The sequence below is a fragment of the Protopterus annectens genome, chromosome 1.part1 (genome assembly GCF_019279795.1).
Source record: "Protopterus annectens isolate FY-2018-M chromosome 1.part1, PAN1.0, whole genome shotgun sequence".
Lineage (NCBI taxonomy): Eukaryota > Metazoa > Chordata > Ceratodontiformes > Protopteridae > Protopterus > Protopterus annectens.
Genome location: NC_056726.1, coordinates 1308984239 through 1309010840, shown reverse-complemented (window position 1 = coordinate 1309010840; position 26602 = coordinate 1308984239). Strand labels below are relative to the sequence as shown.

The window sequence follows — 26602 nt, the reverse complement described above, 5'->3', positions numbered from 1 at the left end:
ACTGGTCGGTTAATTGGCCGCGCTGCATTACATACTGCACTTGCCTTTGCCTTGGTAGCTTGGATTGTTGCTGAAAATATTCTATGGACAAGCCTACACACAACTAACAAATGATAACTAAAAATATAAAATTAAAAACTGGCAGCTAGACATTTTTCAGAAGTGCGTTGAGCTGGGAATATCAGATTGGGAAATCACACCAGTTACCCACCCCAATGACCTCTAAAACTATGATCACAGGAATTACAAGGCAAATGAGCCATGAGACCATATGTGCCTTGCCAATAACCTCCCTATGATGCATCTCCCACTTTCAGAAGTGCAAAGCAGGTCAGACCTGGAATGAATTTACAGAGTGTCATACAATCATCAAGTTACATCCTGAAAGATACCATGATGTCACTCCATTTAATATTTAGAGAAAGTATGTTCTGGAGGTGTTTTATTTATACTTTGGGTGGCATGATGACAGGGAATCTTCAGTTTTAGTGTTATTTTTGGGGGGAGGAGGACTCTATTTTACTACCAAAAGGAATGCAGTTCTGAAAGATTATATCATACACAGCATTACTTTCATCCTTGGTGCCAAAAGATGCAATTTACCTGATAATCCTTTGTGCTGCATACTGATGAAGTGAGCGGAACTGAGCAGACATGTTAGCTAAAGCTGCCAAGCAGTTCGTATGAAGGTATTTGTCCTGCAAAGAGAACACCGACAGTAAGATCTAATTCATAACAAAGCCACTACATATAGATGAACCAACTATTTTAGGTTACTTCTATAACTAGATTTGCTGGTGATACTTTACTTCATACAATGTTTAGCTCTAGACTTGAAGACAAAAGACTTTTGAACAGTACTAGCTATGGCTCACTGCAAAAATACAAAGCCAAATTTAAATGTTTGGGGAAACACAGAGAAACTGTCATTCAGCTTACAAATATAAGGCTTAATTTGATAGGGCTGAAACCACAGCATGTGATTAGATATGATTACAAATTGGATGACATATGACAACTTGGACTAAAAAACACACAATTCACTAGCAGAACATAAGCAGAGCATAACATACCTCGCAACTGTCCAGATTTTTGCCTTAATTTTTGGTCTGTTCATCATAAAATGTGCGGTTCTCTGACAAATCATTGAAGATTGAAGTCACTTAATAATGACAGACCTTTGAGTTTCAGACTTCCTTCAAAAAATGCATGCTAACAAACCACTTTTTAGCAACTTTCTAAGTTTATAAAAGCAATATTTAAAATTTGTCCCTATTTTTGGGCCTTTGTACCCCCATTACTTTTGGCTTTGTGCAGATATATCGAGCAAAGAGCTTGAAAGGTATAAGCTGTTTACTGTGAAACATCTGCTAGGACTGAATTTTTATGATCATAATGCAAATCTGAAAGGTGCTATTAAGCATGGAATACAGTGCTACACTGCAGAAATCAGATCATGAAGGACAAGCTGCTATAATGGACAGCATGTGCAGGATGTTATACAACATGAAAGTAATGTTAAGACTTTCTCAGGATAAACAGCAGATGCAAGGGGATTTATGATTTTTGTAATCAAATCTGTTATACTTAGATCTCATTCACAGTTAACATATATAGTACCCAGCATGTGTTGTGTGGGAAGCATCTATGCACAAAAGTTATGTAGCAATTTATGGACTAAGCAGTGAGGTGAAGAGTGTGGAAATAAGCATATGCATATGATGATGTGCAGTCTAATAAGTGCCTGATTTGATGCAAATGAAAGCCTCTGAAACCAGGCTGTTCTTCACAGATATACAAGGCACCAGGTGGGAAGCATGCTGAATGGTACTATAAGAGCCAACAAGTGGGAAATTGCAAATCTGCAACAAGGAAAGATGCTACATGAAGCACTGTTCATACAGCAGCACTTGCTGCCTACAAGCACTGTTAACTCTGACTCAGCAGAGTGACGTGGCTATGTACTTACCCCATCTACCACAGGGTAAGTGATCAGCAGCTGACAAACCATTTTCAAGTGGACAGAGATGCTATATGAGTTTTGGATGACATGTATTGCCCATGAATATGATCAGAAGGAATGCAAGGACCTCCTATACTGCTGAACTGTAAGGTACATGCAGCACTTACTGTATTAACTACAGGGACTCTCCAGAGGTAAACGGGAGCACAGTGTCAATAACACAAGCATCAGCCTGCAGAATATCCCTTACATATATAAATATACTACTTCCACATGGTGATAAGCACATCAGTTTTCCCCAGCACACCAGCTGAGAGGGCCACTATCGTATATAGTACACTATGACATCATCCACCTTATACTGCACAGATGTGGCAATAAATATGTCATCTGCTGTCCAAGGGGTATGGTATGTTAAAATGAAGGACCACCATTCTATCAACTGCTAGGTAGTGTGCAACATACAAACACTAACAGAACAAGAACACCGATCCAGCCACCTTCTTAACTGAATAGACTACTTGAAACTCCAACAAGGTGTCTTTATTCCTCCCACAGGCAGCGTATCAGCAAGAGTCAGTCTCTTAGATCTGATAGCTAGTGATTTTATCTGGACTAATTATCTGTACTCTGTTTCCTGTTAGTCCTGTCACCCTCTGGATCACAGGTTGGATACCAGACTTGACTCAAAACTTCTGGACTACCTCTGTTTTTAGCTATGGGATTTTAGGAACAAAGAGGGTGACCTATAGCTTGCTAGGATATGGTATGGGACTTTGTCTATGGTGATCTGCGCATGGATAAATTCTAGGGCATCATCTTGATTAGCCAGCATACAGTTATGCTTGTTACCAACAGAGACTGAGACAACTCCATTTTTTATCACTGTCTGTGAAGCTGATAGTCTAAATGTGTGAAAGGCACTGAAGCCTTGCACTGCTGGAGTACTTTCTTTAAATTTAAACCATGTCTCAGCAATGGCACAGATGGCTACATTCTCCAGAGCGAGGAGAACTTGTAGGGTGTGGAGTTTCTTTTTTATGCTTCTAGTACTGAGCAGCAAAACCTTTAGGTTTCTTTGGGTTTTATTTGCTATGCCAGTAGGTTTGTCAGTTTGGCATTGCCTACAAAAGGCTCTAAGAGGATAGATAAAGTTTTAGCCAATATTCAGACGCCTACAGGAGACAGGTGCAGACCATCCATTGCAAAGCAAAGTGGGCTGTTAGCTATGTCTTCCCATGCTGATAAATAATGAAACCACCTTGAAAGACACCAGAAACTAAGTCAGTTAATGAAGTCAGTCATCATTTGTTCATATTGGGGTATCATCCTTGGTGAAGGCAGAATGCTGCTCAATGCAAGGCACATACCTGTCCGAGACACACATTCAGAGAGATCAAGAATGCATCTCTTCATATAGTCCAGAGAAGTACATCTCAGTTTAACTCCCACACTGATTACGACAGAATCATACTGCTACTTGTGGTGCAGTAACAACTAACGGCGTTCCTTGGCAGATCACATCTCCATCAGAACTTTATTCCTCTACACCACCAGCAAAGGCTAATTACTTAATTTTTGATAGTTTTTAGATTAAACACTGTTCTCTATAATACCATCTGAATATCTCATTCTTGGTGTGTTGTGATATTTAAAATTTCTGAGATTTGTCTTCTATTCTGCTCCCAATACATTACTGTTAATGCTTAGGATAATCATTAAACTCTAATAAGTAAATTTTGAAACAAGCAGGTGCCACTGATATGCAATATCATGGAAAGTGGAAAACTCCAGTAATACTGCAGACCAGTGCTAGGGAGAGAAATGTGCATGTGTACAGCTGTGACTGGCTTCCATACAGGTACAAGGATACATAGTGGAAGCACAAGCTTCACAGATGCTATAGGTAGGGGGCACATGTTACAGTCAGCTAGCTAGATCAGGTGAAATTACACATGGGGCCCACTAAAAGTACCATGCCACCAGAACATATGCACAATGCAAGTCTGTTAAGGGGAATCAAGATAGTACAGGGACAGGCAATCCTGACAGAGGGCTGCCCTCTGAAAGTTTCAGTGTAGATATGCATATATGATGTATGAGCTACATGTTGGCGTTAGTTACAGGTAATCACAGCATATAATAGTCTATGCAATTCTACACTGACCCAGACCAAGGGCTCACACATACAAAATACTTGAGAAATACATCATACCATAACAAAACACTGTGCACCTCCTCAGGGCTACATCTCCTACAAACTTTGCTACTCTGCTGCTAGAAATTTGATTCATAACTGCTGTGTTGTTGGTGGTCTTGCAACTCATTTTTTCCACGTGTGGCTTGTCATTTAAAATTGTGCCAAGTGTGCTTAAACTGCAAATACATGGTGGGCTGTGTAGTATGCATTCAAATGAGAGAAGGGTCCATGTAAGTTTGTGAATCACTATATACACGTCTATTAAATTATCTCTCAAGGCATATGCAAACAAACATTAACAGAAAATAAATCAAACCATATTAACATTTTTTCCATTAGCCTACATCACAAATCTTTCCTTTATGTGTAACTATCATGAGCACAACATTACATAAACTGATGAATTCCTGCTTTCCCTTAAATCTCACTCCTCCTCCCGAACATTAGTCAATACGTACTACGTAATTTGTTCCTTTCCCTTTTTAAAGATCCCTCCTCCAGTCCCTTCATCTCTTTTATAATATTCAAAACTTCAAATACAGTCGGTTTAGACTTTGATTTCCATTTTCTAGTATTTGTTTTTTGGCAGTCATCTGAATTAAATTTAATAAGACCTTCTGTGATACTTTCAAGAAAGACTAGTTTTAATAGGCATGATGTAATTTTTAGAAAGCCAAACTAGTCAGTTTCTCCTTGGCCCTTTTTATGGAGTAAATGATTCATCATTCTCTCTCTCTATATCGCTGTCTAACAACTGTTTACAGGGTTTGTTCCACTAGGCTAGAGGCCTTTTTTCAGGGGAGACCCAAGGTGGCATTTACAATAGTAAGGGAATTTGGTCAGGGCATCTTGGAACTTCCCCTATGCCTTTCAGTAGGTGCCATGGAGTCTTTAAATCTACCTGAACTACCACAAACTTAAACAGATGGGACTTTAGCTTAATAACTCATCCAAAGGACAGAAGCACCACAATCCTCATGCTGTAGTGCAATGTCAGCAATCCAATCACCTGGAGTGGGAGAGACTGCTACATTCTATCATAATGCAAATGATGCTGCTGAGGCTAGTAGGTCTAGAGATGCCAAGCTCAGTCTCCTTGAAGAAAGGAGCTACTGCAATTGTTCTACAAGCTTCTGGTAAGGTTCCAGTGTTGAAGCAACATGTATACAGTTTCAGTAAAGATCCAAGAGGGTATGCTTTGCACTGACTGTAAAGATTCGGGAAAGATGGGCGAAGGCTGCCAGCCTAGTCAAACAGACTTTGATACATAATTCGATAATTTGTATATATACATGTAAAATACAGGCTTGTGTTCTTAAATGAAAGAAAACACTGTAAAATGTGAACTTCAAGATTGTTGCAACATTGCCATCTGCTGTAAGGAAAACTAAGCCAAGCATTTCAAATGTCTTTTGAAGTTAAAATTATCTAAATAGTGGTGCCGAAGTGGCTTGCTGAACACATTCTTTCTATTGTCTTAACTTAAGGAATAATTGTTTGAGTGTACATGTGAAATGTCTTTTATTGTTGTAGTTTCCTGAGCAGGTGTCAGATTGCTAAATAATGCAGTTTGCTGGCCTGGGAACTCCAGACTAAGTGTCAAAATGATGTAATGTGTGTAATGGGAATACTTAAGTGTCAAAATGATGCAATTTGGGAGGGCCTAACAAAGATGTTTGTTAGCGAGTTTAAAAACTATTGTTCAGAGACAGACTGTGAGCATTTTGATCTTGATATCTCACTTATCAGAACTCTGCCTGTTGTCTTATGTAAGTAGTATCTTAGAAGTATGTTTTCTTGTAGTAATAGCTAGGAACTTAGAAGAAAGTTAAACAAGTGTTTTTATGTTATATCAGAACTTTTGTACTGTATCGTTTTAAGTTTCTTTGTGATCTCTGAACTCTTAGATATCACTGTGGTGTAGTAGTATTGTCTTGTGTTTTAATTATTTATTATTAAATATGTTTAACAACCTTTTACCTGTGGCTGGCTTGTGTAGAGATAAGTAAGCTCTAGAGTACATTGCATATTTATAGAGTTTATTGTAATAAGCCACTCTAATAAGCCTTAGCCTGAATAGCCACATTACCAATTGGATAATAACATTGCACAGTAATAACTTCACATCCTTTTAAGGGCCTTTGGGTAGCGGATAGGTATTAGCTGGTGGTGGCAGAAATTACTACTGTATAGTCTGGGTAAAGGGGCACAGCTGGAGAATCTGTGTCAGCCTTTCCCAGGAATGTCTGTGAAGTTGTATAAATATTTATCTCAAAGTGTGTGATGTGTCAGCTACCTGGGCAGGGACACGAAGCACTGGTGGGACAGAGAGGGTAATGGAGGTTAGCTTGCCAGCTAGGCTGAGATCTGGACCCTATAAGCTGTGCCAGTGGGGAGTCTTATTGGGGACCTGGGAAGCAAGGGAGCAACCAGCTCCAGACTGACTGTGATCTCTGTGTGCAATTAAAGGAAATTGTACTTTACTGTGTGTATTTGTTATCCTTTCCTCTTATATGAGATGCCCTCCCTGGTGTTAGTGGTGAGGATTGAGGCTCCTTGATTGCTGGGCCAGGGCACGGTCGTCACAATGACTGACAGAAAAACTGGACTGATACTTTGATACTTTATTAGGGCAGCCCGTATGGTGAGTTTATGGCAAGCCTTTATCGATGAATGTGTGAATTTGAAGAACATGTTTGCAAAAGAGGCTACCCTTACATGTTATTAAATGAAATCATGGATGAAGTTAAGGTATAAAAGGCACAATGGCCACTTCTTACCAATTTTAAGGGCCAAAGTACATGAGAATTTATATACGATTGAGGTGGTCATATCAAACAATAATGATAGTCCTACTATACCACAAACAGAACAAATTAGAGTGGCCTCCCCTAGTTTGAACAAATACCACAACAGAGGGATAGTAACTGTCAGTCCAGTTTTTCTACAATGTTTTCAAATTATTATTTTTTTTTTATTAAAAACATTCTTGTTAAAAAGTGGCACTTTATTAGTAATGACAAAGATTTATGAGAATTAGTGGGAGATAGCCCCTCTTGTATTTATAGGAAAGGTTTTAATTTGAAATACCTTTTTGAACATCTACAATTTCGAACCACTGTTGCACATATATTTAAATGTGGTCAATGTAAGTTATGTCCCTGTATTTTGTAAGGGAGTGAATTTACTGTTAACAAGATGAAAATAAGAATGTGGCTGGTTACATACTGCCTCAGGGTGCATAATAATAGATGGGAAGAGGCAGAATGAGGATCCAAGGTTAGACTACCTTGTGTTATGTATGGACTGTAACTGTTTCTATATGGGGAAGATGGAACTGAAACTGAAAAGGATAAGTGAAAATGTTCGTAATATTCATGATGGTTGTGAAACAAATGCCTTAGCTAAACATATTTCACTGAATGTAGGACATACTTTCCAGTTTATTATATTACATGTTTTAGCTGAGTCTGAAGAGGGGGGCATGGCCTTATATTCTGGAGAAGAGAGAATTATCCTGGCAGCTGCGTTAAATTCTTTGCCTTGGCCAGGACTTAATGACAAGTCTCTCCATTTCTAGTCTCTTAAAATTAAAAGCACTGGATAGGTAAAGTTAGAGTACAAATATTGTTTTACTCAGATATACATATGTATTTTTTATAAGATATTTTTATATTTTCTCATGGATCATTTAAAGCTTAATTTATGCTCACAACTGCACTTTATACATATTTTGAGCTGGGCTGTGTGCTTGTTCTGTGTTTGTGTCAAGGGGGTGTGGTTTGGGTAAACAGTGCTCACTGCCCTGAGAAAGGAAATGATGTCACTGTGCTTTAGTATTTAAAATGGTTTCTACTGTTTTAAATTGGATCTGATGAAGTTCCTGTAATTTTAACTTTGGGACGAAAGCGCTTATTTTGTGGAGAATAAAACGTTTTGTGGATTTTTACTTCTGGTCTGCACTGTGTTTGCCTTTCTGTGTTTTATTTTGGAATCAGTTGATCTGTTCAAATGTAATTATGGTTAAGGGTATGGACTGAATATTTTTTACTGGGAAATTTGAAAGTGACAAAGGAGATAAGCTGAAAAATAATTTATCTGCAAGAACATTAGTTACATCCTCAAAGTTTGAGTGGGCAGCACTAATACAGATAACCTTGGTGCAGTTTTGTATACTACTATTGACATGTTTTACATTAAGGAATGTCTTGTAGTTATCCTGATGTCGATGTAGTTTTAATCCATAATTAGCTCTTTTAACCATGCTAAGGTTGATTATAACATAGTAGGTTTATGCTTTATTTTTTATGGCTATAAGCCTTTTTGCTGCTGGAGAGTTTACTTACAGAGGAGCTCTACCACAGAGGTTTAGTTCAACGTTTATCACTATATTTTGGCAATTAGATACACATACTTATATTGCAACAGTCAAGATGAGAGTAAAAAATCTGGGTACATACACTAGTATTATTTCCAGGGTCATTAAGGGCTGGGTGACTGCTGAATCATTTCAAGTCATCATCGAGTTAAAGAAAACTGGATTCGGAGAAGTCTCCAAAGACATTCTGGTACAGGGACTGTATAGTTTACAAAACAGGGCTGTGATCTGGTATGACCAGTACGGGTACGGCAATGGGACAAGAGCAGATGGGCTGTATTAATAAGGTCAGGATCGAGTATGTTGATGCCTCTATAGTGAGGGAGGATGTTTTTCAATTGGGTGAGTTTGCACTGATAAAGTCAAATAAGCACTGAGTTTATTTATTTATAAAGGTGTACATGTGCCAATTTAAGGAGGGCAAACTAAAGTCCTCTAGAAAGACTGTGTTTAGGTTAATGGAGAGGGACTCTAGTTAATTAAAATATGCTTCATGATTTGTGGGTGTCACAGACAGGTTTCTTTAGTTGACCAGAATGTGGTACTAGGTCTTCTTTACTGATACCAGGCTCTAAAGAAGTTACAGGCTACTATTCTGGCTAACTATTATAGAGATGATGGCTTTTTGGATGGAGAGAGAGACATCACCACCAATGATATTGCCGTCTACACCTGCATACCTAAACAAATGGCAAGCAGAACAGCCAGGTGAGGAGAGAACACCGCCAATGCACTAGGTTTTCATTAACAAAAATTATCTGCAATTTCCGGACATAAGAAGGCCTTGAGGAAGGGTATTATGTTATTTAGGTTCACAGCATTGAGCAGCTCTACACTGATATTTGCCAGATTAAAAGATGTACTTACTAGGCTGGTAACCTGAGTAGACAGACACAAAAAGGCACAATGGAGTAGACAACTTCTTAGCCATTATGAAAAAAAACATAGGGAGGTAGGTGCAGGCTATCTGGAATGAAACAGGTAGGGCTGTCTCATATGACTGTCCAGGCTGACACGTACTGGAGCCTATCAGAATGACACCAAAACCTAGGCCAATTATTAAAGTCAGTCATCTTTTGCTTCTATTGTGGCTTCATTCTCAGTGGCAGTAGGATACTTCTCAAGACTAGTTTCATTCCAACCTTAGGTTCATTCTGAAACAGCTCCATCATGTCCCTCTTCCTAAAGTATGAAGTGGTGTATCATTATCCTCACACAAACAATGACCATGTCATACTCCATACAAGGGGTGAAAGGAACTTAAATGTCAGTTTATATTACATTTTCAAGCACCCAAACTTTTGAGACACTTATAAGAAGTAAATTACAATGGAAAGCTCTTGCAGCCTAAATGACTTGAGTAAATCTTTCTGCTGACTTTACTCTGTAGTGGTGGAGGAAGAAGCTATATGTAGCATGGAATGAGAGAGCATTGCTGAGGTGTGACAGTGGTGCAAATGCCTACACTGTCATGGCTAAGAGATGTTTCTGGTTTTAGAAGTGAGTTTTCAAGCACGCTATCCGAGGAAGATTTTACATTTGTCTTGCAATATGTAGGTGTGCTGGTAGTATGGGTAATAACAGGCTTGTGTGACACATTTGACACCACTTGTAAAAAGTATTAGCATCTCCCACACATGGAATCATTCCTTGGTAGTAGAAAACGACTACCAATAAGCATATGGCTGGTTACATTCTGCCTCAGGGTGCATAATAATAGATGAGAAGAGGCAGAATGAGGATCCATGGTTGATCAACAAAAGCCAGGCTGTATATGGCATGCAATCTGGTGGAGTTTGCTAATCACTGCTCTTCCTAGAACTGAGGGGGAGATGTATGACATACAAAGATGCAGTAAAACGTTGAAGCAGTGCAAACATTGCAACAAAGTATAACATAATACAGCAGCTATATGATGTATACAGTGAAAACACTTACAAAACAGCGCAACCCCCATACAATGTAATACAATAAAATACTGCACAATACAGCACATCTCAGTACAATACAACACTACCCAATACAGTACAGCACAATGCAGTACAGTATTATAAATTTATTTACTTTATTTATTTATTGCAGTTGGTTTACCAGGATAGTCCATTGGGCCTCATGGAACCCGTTTTCAATGGAGTCCTAGGGAGAAAAGCTCCAAAAATACATTTTACATACTTACAAACATATATTCACACATACATTCAAAGTTTAACAATAAGGTAAAAAAGCAAAAAAAAAAAAATGTACAGCTAAATACATTGTGCAGAAAAACGTAATTATTATTTCGTACAGAAATATCCATTTATACAGAGTAGTTAGGAAAACTTAGTCACTAGAATGTTAGAGGAGATTCAGTGACATGATGAAATGGTGGAAGAAGAGAATTATTGGACTTATCTAATAATTTCTATGGAATTTTGGGTATAGTAAGATGAAGCAGAGTACGGAGGGAGAGAGAAGGAGAAGAGTAGGTTATGTAGGGTGGGAGCAGGAGCATTCCCACTGACATGCTAGGTGTGTATAGAGAGATTTTTTGAAAGCAGAGTGATTAGAGGTGGTGCGGATGAGTGATGAAGGGAGTTCCAGATGCGAGCTAGGTTGAAAGATAGAAGGTTTTTGCCTGGGGGATATGTAGGTTTATGGACTTTGAGTAGGTTTTGATTGTTTGATCTTAATACTCTATTGGGTAGATGCATATTAAATGCAGAAGAAAGGGAAGGACAGAGGGAGGGGTTGAGAATAAGCTTGTGGGCTAGAGTTAGCTGAGTGTAAGTGAGTTGATTGGGAAGTTCTAGCCATTTTAGTTTCTGGAGGGAAAAACAGTGGTGGGTGGAAGATTTGTGGCTGGTGGCGAATTTTGCAATTTTGTTGTAACAAGAGGAAAGTTGTTTTTTGAGAGAGGATTGAAGATTAGTTAGGAGTGGGGCGCCATAGAGGAGGGAGGGGATAAGGAAGGATGAAGCGAGTGTTATTTTGGTAGCAGAGGTAAGGTAGGCATTTTGTCTATAAAGCATACCAAGTTTTTGGTGTTTTTTTTTGATATTTTATTGTAGGTGAGAGGTAAATTTAAGTTGGTTGTCAATTTGTACCCCAAGTAGCTTGGTCTCTGACACCAATTCTAGGGAAGAGTTATCTTGGCTAGTGATTGAAAATGTATTCATATTGAGAGGAGTAGCTTTAGAAGGAGTAAAAATCATTAGCTTGGTCTTGGAGGAGTTAAGAGCTAGGTGATTTTTTTTAACATCCATTGTTCTGTTATAGAAAAGGCATCTTGAGTTAGTTTTTGAAGTGTAGAGATAGAGGTGGCTGAGCAGATGATAGTTGAATCATCTGCATATTGGATGATGTTTGAGAATGGGATTGATTTGTGGAAGTCATTTATAAATATGTTGAAGAGAACAGGACCTAGAATGGAGCCTTGTGGAACACCTGTGGGGGTAGTAAGGAATGAGGAGGTAGTTTTTTTCCATTTTACTGCTTGCTTCCGGTTGGCTAGGTAACTAGAGAACCATTGCAAGGAAGAGGAAGAAAGGTTAAGTTCTGAGAGTTTAGTTATAAGCAGGCTATGTGAGATGGTATCGAAGGCTTTGGAGAGGTCTAGTAGTAAGGTAGAGACAATTAGGCCAGAATCACGAGCTCTATTTACTGTTTCAAGGAAGGAGAGGAGGGCTGTCATTGTACTGTGGTTAGGTCTAAAGCCGTGCTGTGTAGGAGTTATAAGGTGATTTTCTAGAAGATGAGGGAGGAGTTGAAGGTGGACACATTTTTCTAGGATTTTGGAAATGGGGGACAGGATGGCTATGGGACGGAAGTTGTTGACGTTGTTATTGTTGCCCCCTTTGTGGAGAGGAATAATGTATGCTTGTTTCCAGATTTGGGGAACTGTGCATTCTTTTAGGGAACGGTTAATTAGGATGCTAATGGGATATGCAAGTGTATCAGCAGCTATACTAAGAAAGTAGGAAGGTATATTGTCAGGGGCATTGGTACATGGTTTCAATTTCATAAGCAGTTTCTTTACAGAGGATGTGGACATGGGATTGAATGAGAGGAAAGTGGAGTGTGGGGAGGGAGAGTTGGAGGGTGGAGGTGCTTGGAGTAAAGGTTGGGTAGTAGAAGTGGTAGAGGAGTTAGAAGATGGGGAACAGGAAGTAGAAGTGGCGAAGGATAGAGTGTGAGTGGGGAGGTGTTAGAGAGCATAGTGGAGTTGGAGAATGAAGAGGTCAGTTTTGCAATTGAATCAATAAAAAATGAGTTAAATTGGGTGGCCAGATCTAGTTCAGAGGCATTTGAATCAGGGGTGGGAGTATCTGGTGTACTAGGATGAAGGAGAGTGGAGATCCCTTTCCAGAATTTCTGAGGGTTGTTTTTATTTTGGTTTTGGAGTGTAGAAAAATAGTTTCGTCGATCAGAGGTGATGAGTTTCTTTACTTTATTTCGAAGCATTTTATATTCCTTAAGGAGTAGACTTGTTTTAAGCTTCTGGTAGCGTGTCCAGACTTTATCTTTATCTCTATGTCTCATGGTAGCAAGAGTGTGTTTAGAGAGCCAAGGGGCTGATTTTGTCTTTATTCTCTTTGTCCTTAGGGGAGCTTGAGAGTCAAGTAATGTCAAGAAAGTTGTATTAAAGTGTGACACTGCTATGTCTAGTGGGAGGGTTTTTAGGCAGTTCCAATTAATTGCTTGTAAGGAGTTTACAAAGGTAGTTGGGTTGAAATGTTTTTGGTCACGGATAGTTATATAGTTGTGGGTTTGTTGAAGGGCAGTGGGAAGTCAGTTGGTGAAGATGGGTGAGTGATCACTAAGGGAGTCTGGAAGGGTGCCACTGTTGGAGAAATAGTGAGGGTGGGAGACAAGGATCCAATCCAGTGTACTTCCACTGGAGAGGTTTTTAGTAGGGCGAGTTACTGAATTGATTAGTTGAGAGAAATTGTATAGGTTAATATTTGAGGAGATTGTTGGAGATTGGATGCAGGCCCAGTTGATGTTTACATCTCCCATGATTATGGTTTCATTGGTAATGTTATTAGAAATCCAAGAGAGGATATGTTCAAGTGTGGAGATATTGTCCCCCGGGGGTATATAAAGGGATGCTAGGCAGATGTGTTTGTGATTATTGATTTGTAGTAGAGTAAGGAGAAGTTCAGCATTGTTAAAGTGTGGAGTAGGTTTATTGTAGGGAGTGACTGCTAGGGTGGATGAATATATGAGGGCCACCCCACCACCCTTTTTGAGAGGCCTGTCTTTCCTGATGATGGAGTAGTTTGGGGGAATAATTTCAGAGTCTTTTATATCTACTGAACAGCATACACAGATGCTGCAATACAACAAACCAAGATATGTTCAATAAAATAACAGTGTGCGAGTGCCTGAACATTCGGCAGGAATATTACAATGCTATGCTCAATGGAATCCATAGCACAATATTCTAGAAATTGTTAATGCAACAGTGTCCATAACTTGAGGTGATAAACAAAAAAGGCAAAAAAAAAAAAAAAATCACAAGATTCTATGAGGCAAATACCACAACAGGCAAAATATTACAAGAGGCTCTAGACATAGATGCCACAACGCAAGCTGTGTAATAGTATCACAGCAAGGATACAATACAAGGCAGTAAACAAACAGCTGCAGTAAGGACATAATGTAGTAGGGCCTTAATGAATCAATTGCAGCTGAAAAACAAACAGTGGGGGAGAACAATTAGCAATGCAAAATCCAGCAGACAGGTGCAGGGTGCCCTAGTCTAGTTGAACAGGGGCCGGGAAGAATATGACAACGTACTCTAGTACTGTGCTGCATCTTCAGCGAATCCACTGACAGCCAAGCACAGCAATACCCAGTTGTTACAGCTCTCAGCTGTAGGCAAGTAGGTGTTTGCACACAGGTAAAATGTGAAGCAGGTCAGATTACCTTGGGGAAACAACTTTACCTCTTGTTCTTCCAGATAGCTGATGCTTACGCAATGAGGTAAATTGGAAGTGGGGGGTTTGAAATCTATGTCATTTAACAGAAATCCCTGGTGGTTAGTACCTACAGCTCCATAACCTCACTTTCTTAGTCACTATAAAACTGCTTTGATAACAAGAGATCTTTCCTGTCAGCTGTGGGGAAAGTAGGAGCTTACAGTGAGATAACATGTAAAACAGATGATTTTTTGAGGGGGGGCATATTAACTTTTTTGTCATTACAGACAGTAGACGCTTATGCACTGAGGTAAATTTGGGGGCATAAAAGCTACACAATTTAACAGAAATCCCTGATGGTCGGTAGCTGCAATTTCATAGCCACATCACCCTATTCATTTTAAATTTGCTTGGCTAGTGAGTGGTCTCACAAGGCAAGCAGTCATCCATACACGTGTAACATGAACAAGTGAACCATAATAATGGGAGTTTCCACTACATCTATGGGAAAGTGACTCTTCAAAGAACATGTTACTTTCCTGGTCTTATTTTTCTGTCCAAACAAACAAGGTTAATTGTATCAACAACTTTTTAATGGAATTTAAGTACAAGCTAAGGATTCTACAAACAGAATGAAGGCTTGTAGCTATTGTACTGAAGTCATTTTTTGAATGTGAAATTGCACTGATAAGTCTTAACTATACAAATGTTTATTTGTGTATATGGTGAATGAATTTAATTTGATTTTAATAAAACAGGTTGTGACAACAGGAGGTACTGCCAGCCATGGCAGGGAGAAGTAGGGCAGTAAATGTAACACTTGTGCCAGCACAGCTAGCCAGACTTTTATAAATAATTGTATGTCATTAGTATATAAACCTGATCTGTACAGATGCTTGTGCTGAAAATGCATTTGTGAGCTCTCCTTGTGTTAACTGTGTTAAAATGTATCAACAGTACACCCTGCTGAAATTAAGAGAAATGTGCATGTATTATGCTAACTGAATTAAATGTATATGTTTCAACAGAGGACACTGGCACAACAATGATTAAACAGCTGACTTATTTAAGAAGAATAAGGGAAATGTAAATGAGCTGTTAAATCATTAAACGGTACCCCACAGTGCTGAGTAGACCCAGAGCCGGTAGTCCTGGGAGCAGCCATTATCTGTTTAGCTTTTGTAAAGAAGGGGGAAGTGTTGTAAATGTTTCTAGCTCCTAGCCATTGCCATAAAAGCTCTAAATGTGCATTGCAGTAGTCTGCTAAAGTCCTGTCTCAAACTTCAAAAGGAGATATTGTGGGAACCTAGAGTCAGGTGACCAGATAAGGTCATTCTGCAAGTCATCTTGGACATTATTTTTTACAGGGAGTAATCTCAGAATATATTCTGTTTGGGGCCTGGCAAGAAATACTGCTCAAGCAGTTCATCTTGCCTTGACAAGTAAGTTACTAGGGAACAGTAAAAAATCTCTTAAATTCAGTCAGGAATATAATGAAGCTTAGTTTAGATACTGTTTTTCTTTATTTGTCTGAGTCTGTCCTTCAATGTTCTTGTTAATATTTCCTGTGATTTGAACTCTGTGGTTTACTGTGAATATATATTCAATATTTTCATGTTCTTGTATTATTTATTATTAAATACATTTAATACTTTTATCGTGGCTGGTTCTAGTAGACAGTATCTAACCTTTGAGAGTACTTATATTTATTTGGTGACACTGTGTGAGGTACTCCAGAAGGCCAAGCCATCTTGGTGAACTACTACCATTTGCATTAATATTAATACTATTATCTCACAGTATAATTGGACACCCTTTGCTAAGGGCCTTATAGTAGCTGATTGTGAAGTGTCTTGTGGCAGTGAATCTACCTTACAGTCTACGCAGAATGGGACACAGCTAGCAGACCTGTGCCAGCCTTTCCCAGGGGTGAGGGGTGTGTGTGTGTGTGTGTGTGTGTGTGTGTGTGTGTGTGTGTGTGTGTAAATCAAATCTCTCAAAGTTTGTGTGTGTGAGCTACTTGGGGCAGGAACAAGAAGCATTGGGTTTACAGAGAGGGTGCTGCAGGACTTGGCTTGGACACTCGGCTGAGGACCTAACCTTACGGCTGTACCAGTGCGGAATCTTACTGGGAACCTGCAGAGAGACAGATATAGAGACATCCTGACCCCAAGCTGAGTGTGCTCCCTTTGTGGTCTTTAGGGAAATTGCATGGTTACTGGCCCAGTGTGAGAATGATACATATTGATGCTCATCACATATTGGCAGCAGTGGCGGGCATCACACGGGTGGTAACAGATTTCTTCTCATAACAACTAAACACATTTGTCTTTCTTTGTGTGGATAAGCTGGACGACTAAAATTGTACAAGCATGTTTATTAAGCACTGACTGTATCTAGTTTATTCTTCAGTAGGCTAAGTCTACAAAATATGGATCTTTAAATGACTACGCAGTTGACAATTTCCAGGCACAAGAATTTTTAGTAGCTTGTAATCAATGAAGTACCTATTTTAGATATGTCTTTAAATCAACTGCTAACTGTGTTAACTATTCTAGGCTGAATGATATTTAAAATGCACTGAGAACCAAGCTGAAGAATACTACTTGTGTCAGTGCAAGAAGACTCTAATTACTCTTACTGTAGAATGGCTAGAAGACTTTAAACTTACAAATAAAAAAAATGGACAACATCATGCTTGATAATTACTGAGAAATGATATCTTAAGCTATAGATTTGGGATACTGTCCTCACCCTCAGTAACCAGAACTCTGATTGTCAGAAGCTGTGGCCTGCTCAGCGGCTTCGGCCTCAGCTGGCCTGGTCTAGGAATATGAAGACTGGGATTGTGTGTTTGGTGGCCACTGGAGGGGGTGTGCCAGAAGACTCAGTCCAATCAGGCATCGGATAGGGGGACCTGCAAGTGAGACTCACCTATTTTGGCAATCTGAAATCTAGGCAGTGAGTTGGACACAAATCTCTTCCGCCTCTCCAAGGTCCTCTTTCGTGGATTCCTCCTTATGCTTTTTAGGGATGACGACTTGGGAACTGGTGGATGCCCTGGCATGAGAAGGTCCGATCCTACACCTAATCTTAGAATTAATCTTAGCACAGAACACGCAGTTAGGAACGTCATGCTGACACCCTAAGCAAAGAGACAATATGGATCATAGTCTCTATGGAAGATTTGTTTGCGATATGAGAGGCAATTATTAACCTTCTTGAACATGAACAGATTACAAACAGCTAACAAGGAAAGGAAGGCCCCAATAAGATACTTATCTGTAATGCTATGGTAGTCCAAGCTGACCGATGGACTGACAGTGCTTAGGAACTATCCTGTGCATTGGTCTACATGTCAAGAAAGAACTGAAGATGGTGCCGACCAACGTACCTCTTACACCACTGATATCTGCTTTTCAAGAATGTTTGTCGGCTGTGAGAATGGTAAACCTGGGCTGATCATGGGCTTTTGCATAGTAGGAAGTCCCAAGACTTAGTACTGCAACATCAAGTATGGAGAATACTAGAAGTAACCACAGGAATAAATCATTTGAATATCATGGAGTTTTAGGAACTAATCTGATTAGCAACGACAAAGGCAAAGTGAATATATTAACGAAAGGCAACTCACATCGGTCTTTGCAGAAAAGACTATTAACAATGACAAACTGACAAAATATCACCACCTCTTCCCTAAGTGGAGTAAAACTGAGTTATGTTTTTGAAACTGACATCTTACCCAAATAAATGCTCACATATTTGTGTAAGTAAAAGAAGTTATGTACTTACCATAAAGTTCCATATGAGGTGTTCATCTCGTCTTTATTCTTACACATGGTTTCGGAGCCGAGCCGTCTGCTCTGAATCGGCTGCTTTACTAGCTAAAGATCTCAGAGTAGCTCGAGGCCAGGCTCATATCCCATGATGCTCTCTGTCCTACCTCAGATCTAGTTTGCTGAGCTCAGCATGTGCAAGTATAACCCACTATATACTCCAGCTGGAGTAGAGTCTCAGAACAAGACTACCAGACCCCAAGTCTACTCACTCTTCGAGACCCTGGAGGGGGAAGGTGGGTGGGAATGTATGAATAAAGGCAAGATGAGCAACTCACATGGAACGTTATGGTAAGTACATAACTTCTTTATGTGAAGTTGTTCAAGCTCGCCGTTTATTCTTAGACATGGGTAGCGTCCCAAGCACCCTAATCCTGAGTTGCTCAAGGGAGTATATTCCTGTGGACAGTGGAACAAAAGGAAGCCCTGTCCCTGGAGGCCCTGTCCACTTTGTAATGAGTGATAAAGGTATGAGGCTTAGACCAAGTGGCAGTTGCACATATAGTGTCCAAAGGTAAACGAGCCATAAAAGCCGAAGAAGTGGAGATGGCTCTAGCTGAATGGGCCTTCACACCATGCTCTAATGTTTGGCTCGGTGAAGAGTAAATAAGTTTGATGCAATCAGTTAACCATTTTGAAAGGGTAAACTTTAGAAACTGGTAATCCTTTCTTAGCATCAGCATAAGATACAAAAAGTTGGTCAAATCTTCTAAATTCCTTTGTCCTGTCCAAATAGAATCTCAATTGTCTGTGGACATCAAGTTTATGCAACATGTACTCCAACTGATTAGAATGATTACTGAAAAGGGTTGAAGTTCAAAGTTTGATTCAGATTGTTCTCAGAACACACTTTTGCCAGGAATGAAGGATTAGTCCACAGTGATACCCTGTTTGGATGGAACACCAAATACGGGAGTTTGACAGAAAGGGCTTGAAGCTCAGATACCCTGTGTGCTGAAGTAATGGCCTCCAAGAAAATAGTCTTCCAAGAAAGAAACTTCAGCTGACAGGATGATGCAGGCTCGAAGAGGGGAAGAATAACACATGAAAGCACAAAATTTAGATTCTAGGGAATAAAGGGTCATCTAACAGGTGGCCTAAGATGAATGGTGCCCTTAAGGAAGGCCCTACATAATTTGTGAGATATTAAATTTGAACCTTAAGCTCAGAGATGAAAATTCAAGATGGCAGTGAATTGAACTCTAATAGTGGCAGCTGCAGCATCTTCGTGAAAAAGCTTAGATAGGAATTCCAGGATACTAGCAATCGGGGCAACATAAGGATCAATGTTATTTTGAGAGGCCCAAAAAACAAATCACTTCCATTTACTGGCATACAACTTTCTAGTAGAAGCCTTATGCGAAGATACAAGAAATGTGCCGTACCTCCGAACAGAATTTGTGTGACCTGGCTAAGCAGGGAATCGGAGCAGCCAAGCTGTCAATTTGAGGGAATGAAGGGAGGGATGGAGGACACCTGACGAATGTGTCAGTAGGTCTGGAACTGGGTCCAGCATCCAAGGTTCATCCAGTTTATAGAGTCGAAGGAAGAGGAACCAAGGCCAAAGAGGGGCTATTAAAATTACAGTCCTTTCCAGGGTTTTGGCTTTCTGCAAGAATTTCGGAATCAGAGGTATAGGTGGAAAGGCATACAGGAGTCCCGGGGGCCAATCGTGTACGAGCGAGTCCTTTGGGCTTTCCCCTGGTGGGGGATTTAGGGCAAAGTAGCTTCTGCATTTGGCATCCATAGGGGATGCAAACAGGTCGCAGCAAAGCTGGTCCCATCTGTGGACAATCTTCTCCGCAACCTCGTTTTTGAGAGACCACTCGTACGGTAGCAGAATGACTCTGCTCAATTTGTCTGCTATCACATTGGATTTCCCAGGATATGCAATTGCTATCAGAAAGCGCCCAGTGGACACAGCCCACTGCCAAATTCTCAAAGCCTCTCGACACAGGGGGAAAGACTTGGTTCTCTCTTGCTTGTTGATGTATTAGACAGACTACTGACATTTTGTCCATCTGTATCACAATCTTCCCTAGACGCAAAGAGTCATGGAAGTGCTGCAATGCAAAAAGAGCCTCTCTCAGCTCCAGAACATTGATGTGCAACTGTGACTCTGTCTCCGACCAGGTGCCTCGGGCTGTTTTTCCCTGAAAAAGCCCCCCCCCCACCCTATCAGAGAAGTGTCCGTGGTCACCATGGCTGACGGCGGGGGGAGAACAAATGGTCGACCTACTGTAACTTGTTGACTGACCAACAACCAGTGAAGATCCTTCTTGCAAGAGTCCATAATCATGATTAAGAATGACATGGGAAGTTGTTGGTATGGCCACTGGGTGAATAGTAACCATTGAAGAATCCGCATGTGCATACATCCCAGAGGAACTGCTATGAGCGTAGCTGACATGGTGCCTAGGAGTTTCAGTACTTGATGGGCTGGTACCTTTCATCTCAGCAGAATGTCCGAGACCTGATTTCGGAGAGTGGCTATTCTGTCCAGGGGCAAACTTACTGTGGCGGTAGTAGTGTCTAGTTCTGCTCCGATAAAGGAGATACACTGCGATATCGACAACGCAGACTTTTCAAAATTGATAGTGATGCCTAACTGAGAGCAGAGATTGACAGTGTGATCCCTGGACTGAATTAGTTGATGTCTGCAGGTGGCGGTGAGGAGCCAGTTGTCCAGATACGGAAACACTCGGAATCCTAGATGCCTCAAGTGAGCCGTAACCACTGCCATGCATTTGGTAAACACTCTGGGGGCTGTTGGGAGTCCAAAAGGCAATGCTCGGAATTGTTAGTGACTGGCTCCCAGCCGGAAATGCAGATGATCTCTGGATGGCTTGGCCATTTTGATGTGGTAGTACGCTTCCTTGAGATCTATACAGCACATACAATCGCCCACTCCAAGGAATGGGAGAATAGACTGAAGCGTGACCATCCGGAACTTCTCCTTCTTTACGAATGTGTTGAGTCTGCTGAGATCTAAGATGGGCCTCCAGTCCCCTGTCTTCTTTGGAACTAAAAAGAATCTGGAGTAAGTTCCGGATCCTATCTGGTCTGCTGGGACTGGCTGGATGACTCTCTTTTCCTGTAGCCTCTGGATTTCTATGGCTGCTTGATCCCTGAGACTAAGTGGAACATCTGGGATTTTTTTGCCAACATGTGGATTTTCTAGAAATGGGATGATGTATCCTCTGGTAACAATGCTTTGTACCCAAGGATCTGTTGTAATTCCTAGCCAGGCATCTGGATACAAAGCCAAGTGACCCCTGACTGCCTCCAGAGCAGGACAGTTGGGCCTCTTCAGGAGCGCTGATAGGGCTTACCAAGGAACTGATCCCTGTCACCCTGGTTCTGCGGACCCCCTCTGCTGCCGAGGTGGCGTCTTCCATTATTGCCCTCTCCTCAGCCCCTGGAGGGGTTCACTACGTGTGTTCTGGAAAGCCCCTTGGGACTTTTGGAACCACATTTTTCTGCCCTTTGGCGTATGGTCTGGTAGGGGGTGGAAAAACAGACTCCTATGGCAGATAGAGTCTTTCCCTCCTGCTCACACCTAGTGAGATTCTCCTCGACTTTGTGCCCAAATAAAGAAGAGCCATCGAATGGGGTGTTGATAAAGGAAGACTTGAAGGCTTCTGCAAAGGAGCATAAGCGCATCCAGGAAGGTCTCCGAAGAGGTATTGCTCTATCTGCTGCCCGACTCGAACCATTGGCTGCATAGGAAATGTGCTGCATGGACGAGTTCACAATGGAGTTAAGGGTATTAAGTGGTGCTGTCACTTTATCAGAGACAGCTCCCTCTGTATTACCCTGCAGAGTATCTCCAAGCTCTTTCAGGAGATCTCTTTGAAGACAAGTAAAATGAGTCAGATAGTTAAGCAACTGCATAGCAAATGTCGCAGAACTAAAGATGAGTTTCCCATATCTGTCCATTGTTCTGGAATCTCTATTAGGAGGATGGACAGTAGAAGAGGTTTCTGACATCTCTTTCTTGGTGGCGCCGCCACCACCACCATGGCATCAAAGGGGACTCCCTTAGTGAGAAACATCTTGTCTTGGAGGGGTGGTGATAAACTTGCTGGGCCTCCGAGGGACCAGTTCCATAGTATCAGGAGACTCCCACGCCCTTTGAACAACCAATACCATCAACTCGTTGAAGGGAGGAGTCACCCAGGAGGTGGAAGGTTGAGACCCAAAGACCTTCAGGAGCACCGACTCATCCTCAGAAGGGCTAACGGACTGCCAGTCATCCCTCTGTTTCAGTACTTCCAGGATATCCTCACAGGAGATATCCTCCGAGGGGGACCATGGGGAACCTTCCAATTCCTCTAAGTCAGTGTCTGATGTCAAAGACTCCTGTGGGGAATCTAAATGCCTCCTCTTGCATAATCTCTTCCTGGGAACCTCATCAGTGGGGGCTTCTGGTGAGGTCTCAGTAGAGCAAGGGTCACCCAATAGGGGTTACCTGAGGCTCTGGGTCTTGACGCTTCATAGGGACCGGAGATGTAGAGGCAGAAAGCGGCACTTTAGGGGAGAAAGGATCTGACGATGTGTGTGTCTTAGATGACATAACCCTTCTCATGGCATCGAAGGCACCACTGCTCTGACCCGAGGAAGCCACCGGTTCTGAAGAAGACGGCAACTTCCCCGGCGCCAAGACAGTGGGCTCCAAACCAAAAGATGGATGCCGAGCTCATCCGTGCCGAAACTCCAAGAGGAAGGCTCAGAATTTACGCATTGGTTCAACCCCTGGAACAGATGAGAGAGTGTCAGCTCTGAGACTCTTCCAATGGAACCAAAGAAGTCAGGGTTGATGGAGCCAACGGTACTTGAACAGGCCTCTGCTCTGAAGGCTCCACAGCCATCAGATTCACCTCCTCCAGCTCTGAATGCTCTGCTCAGCTCAGAGGAGTACTCGTCACAGCCGGTGGGATGGTCTCAGGCCTCAAACCCTGTTGGCTCGAGGCCGATAGCAATTTAGCCAGTGCCGGGTTCTCCAGAAGCCTCTGCACCACCCGGTCCACATCCACATCAGAAAGGGTCCTCGAAGAATGAGTCGAAGGAACCGAAGATGCCACTGATTGAAGGATTGGTGACCTTAAAGTTTCGGAGACTGGCTCTAAGACAGGGGACCGGCTCCGAAACACCTGCTAGGTGCACGGCTCTGAAGATTGTGGAGCCAGCGATTGCACCTTCACAGAAAGGCTTGGCGCTGATGACCTGGGCTCCGAGGACGCCTTCAAAGACTTCGACACCTTCAAAGACTTGGAGGTCTGGTTAGCCTTGTCCAAAGTCTCTTGAATGTCTGGCTTCAGCAAGCCTCTGTCTACCAGCTTCCTTCTTCTTTCTAATAAAACTCTACTGCTGAAGGAATGGCAGATAGAGCAATCCTCCTGGAGGTGAACAGGCCCAAAACAATAAACACAATTTACATGGGCATCCGTAATGGACACTTTCTGCCCGCATTTTGGACAATTCTTGAAGCCAGACTTTTGCTTTTCCTTAAGATTAGACATGGTAAAACTACAGTAATAAGCAAACACGCTAAGCTATTTGTTAGATCCCTGAATAACCTCAATGCACAACAATAAAATACAGTAACACTACTATAAGGAATAAGGTTACTGACTAAGCACCCTGCACACACACAAAAAATTAGCAGTCCCAAGTTGCCAGATCCCTGTACAACTACAGGATAAAAATACTAAGAACTAACAACTAACACACTCCTATATAACACAAATGCTATATATTTATATTAAACGATAAGGGATGTATAAACCAAGGAAAGGCCGAGGCCTAAGAGCAACCACTCTGTAAACAAACAAAATGACTTTAAAGTAAGAATTCAAGAGGCTAACTCACCCTAAAGTTATCAAAAGGGAAAATGCTTTAGATATTTAAAGATTTAAAAGTATAACAGTCAAAAAAACAATAAAGAAATTCTCCTGGTTTGAGCTCTCTGACGAACTTGCGATCAGTTTCAGCGGCAAACTAGATCTGGGGTAAGACAGAGAGCATCATGGTATAGGGGCCGGGCCTCGAGCTACTCTGAGATTTTTAGCTAGTAAAGTGGCCGACGGCTCGAGTCTGAACCCATGTGTAAGAATAAACTACAAGATTGAACAACTTCACATCAAATGACTTGTATCTTATATCGATGCAATATACAAAATATGCAGTAACAAACAGTGACAATAGGCAGAGAAAATATTGAAATTGTGAAATTCTTCACAGTCTAAAATTTAATGACTTTGCTCATACTAAAGCAAAGCTGCTTAATACAGGGCCGAAGCGACAATGATACCCAAAAGGCTTCCATGTCATCAATTTTTGGGAAGAATTACATGGAAGTGATGATCAATTATGTGTAAACACACTACATTTGAATAGAAAAAGAACATTCTTATATCTTAGAAAAAATGAAAACATTCTAGATGTTCCACAGGTGGCCTAATGGTTAAGGTGTTTGCCTTACAAACACAAGGTACAGGGTTTGAATTTCACAGGGGTAATTGGCTAGGCTTAAAATGGCTCGCAAGCACAATTAGCCTAGTACTAATCTATGAACCTATGAACCAAAGGTATATAAAGTGGACAAATCTAACAACAAAAAAGTAGAGTTTTTTTTTTTTTTTTTTTTTTTTTACTTTAACACCCAAAGTATTAAAAGAACAAAGAGGAATTTGAATTTCTAATTTCTGTTAAAGTTATTGCCATTACATAAACCTGTGACATGGGTAACCTAGTAACACTTTAGAACATGTTACATTTCTTGAAAACTTGAATAACATAGTAGATTATAAGCCAGCAATAATAACTTGATAATCCAATTATCCTTAGACCAGACTAATGGCAACTACAAGAACAACCACAAAGGTTGTTTTTAGATATTAACTCATACCATTTCACATAATTGATCCAAGACCCAACTTGAGGTTATAATTTCCTGGATCAAGTTTTGGTGAATAATAACAATTTAGTAGGCAGCTTGGAAAACACGTATTCTTCAGTTACTACAGACAATGAATCAATCCACTTCAATTTTACACAAGATAAAGCAAAAAGAACAGGAAATACCATTTTACAATATGAATAAACATAATGAGACAGAACTGGTCTTACTACTAAGGAATTTAAGAAAGCTCTACCTGATAAACAAGACAATCAGAATTGGAATTAATTCAGATATCAGATAACAGCAAAAGATTTTTAATAAGTATTTATAAAAGCTGCAAGAGTAAACAGTTTCTTTGCCTATCTAACATTACAACTTGGGCCCAAAGATTGTCCAAGAATTTCAGTAAATGTTGTTAGAAACTCTTAAAAAAAGGCCTGTTCCATGGGGCCTGAAGACACTTCTGTCTAGTTAATTAGTCCACCCTTTAACCAAAATGTTTACTGAAATATTGATAAAATGATTTGTTCTTGAAGATTAGAAAAGTCCATGTGTTGCTAATTTATACAGATGAAATGCTGCACAAGCTGGTGAACCACAAGGTAGGAGCCCCAGTACACAAAACCAATAAAATAAAAACAGTCAAACCAGCGTAATACGGCTGCCAGGACATAAACCAAAGTAAATCCAATTAGGAAATCTGCTCTCAAATAAATCCAACGACTGGAATCATACGAAAACTCTCTTTATTCAACCAGGGTAAGCCCTTTCACTTCGGAGCTTCATCAGACCACAATACCATAATCAAATGCACAGATGCTTAAATACACCTGTTCTGTTCAACTCACAAAACAAATCTTAATGACCTTAAAGCTCCACCTCTGAATTACAATTACATCCAGAGACAAAACCATATTGATCACAGTATACAAGTCATTGGTAAAATCGATTTAAGTCTTTTGTAGAATGACCTTGACAACTTGGAATTACTAGAAAGTGTGCAAATGCAGGTTCAATAAAATGATAATGGATTACAAAACACTGGATTATTTTAACAGAGTGAAGAAATTAAAATTATTTAGTATAATATACAGGTATGCAAGAGGTAAACCTTGCTTAGCTTTCATTACTATGAAAAACCCACTACTGGATTTAATTTTAGATACACAACATTATAAAATATGAATAGGAGCCCACAACATAAAGAGGCTTTAAAAAATCCATCATTGGATTTAATTTTAAATGTACAATATTATAAAAATATGAAGATGGGTCCACAACATTAAGTGGCCTTAAACAAAACTACAAGAATTGATTATTTTCTCTCACAAACTATTCCAACATTGTGGATCAGGCTTCCATTTAGAATCAGGGCTGTAGAAACTATTTTAAGATGCACACTGATGAATACATGAATG

General features: G+C 40.5%; 1 protein-coding gene across 1 annotated transcript in view; it reads right to left on the bottom strand.

Moving 5' to 3' along the window:
• Positions 1-26602, bottom strand: part of DYM (dymeclin) — a gene marked incomplete in the record, with an annotated part of 2754049 nt that overhangs the window by 1212337 nt on the left and 1515110 nt on the right. Inside the window, 1 exon segment of the mRNA XM_044081708.1 lies at positions 604-698. Coding sequence (XP_043937643.1) covers positions 604-698 — 95 coding nt within the window.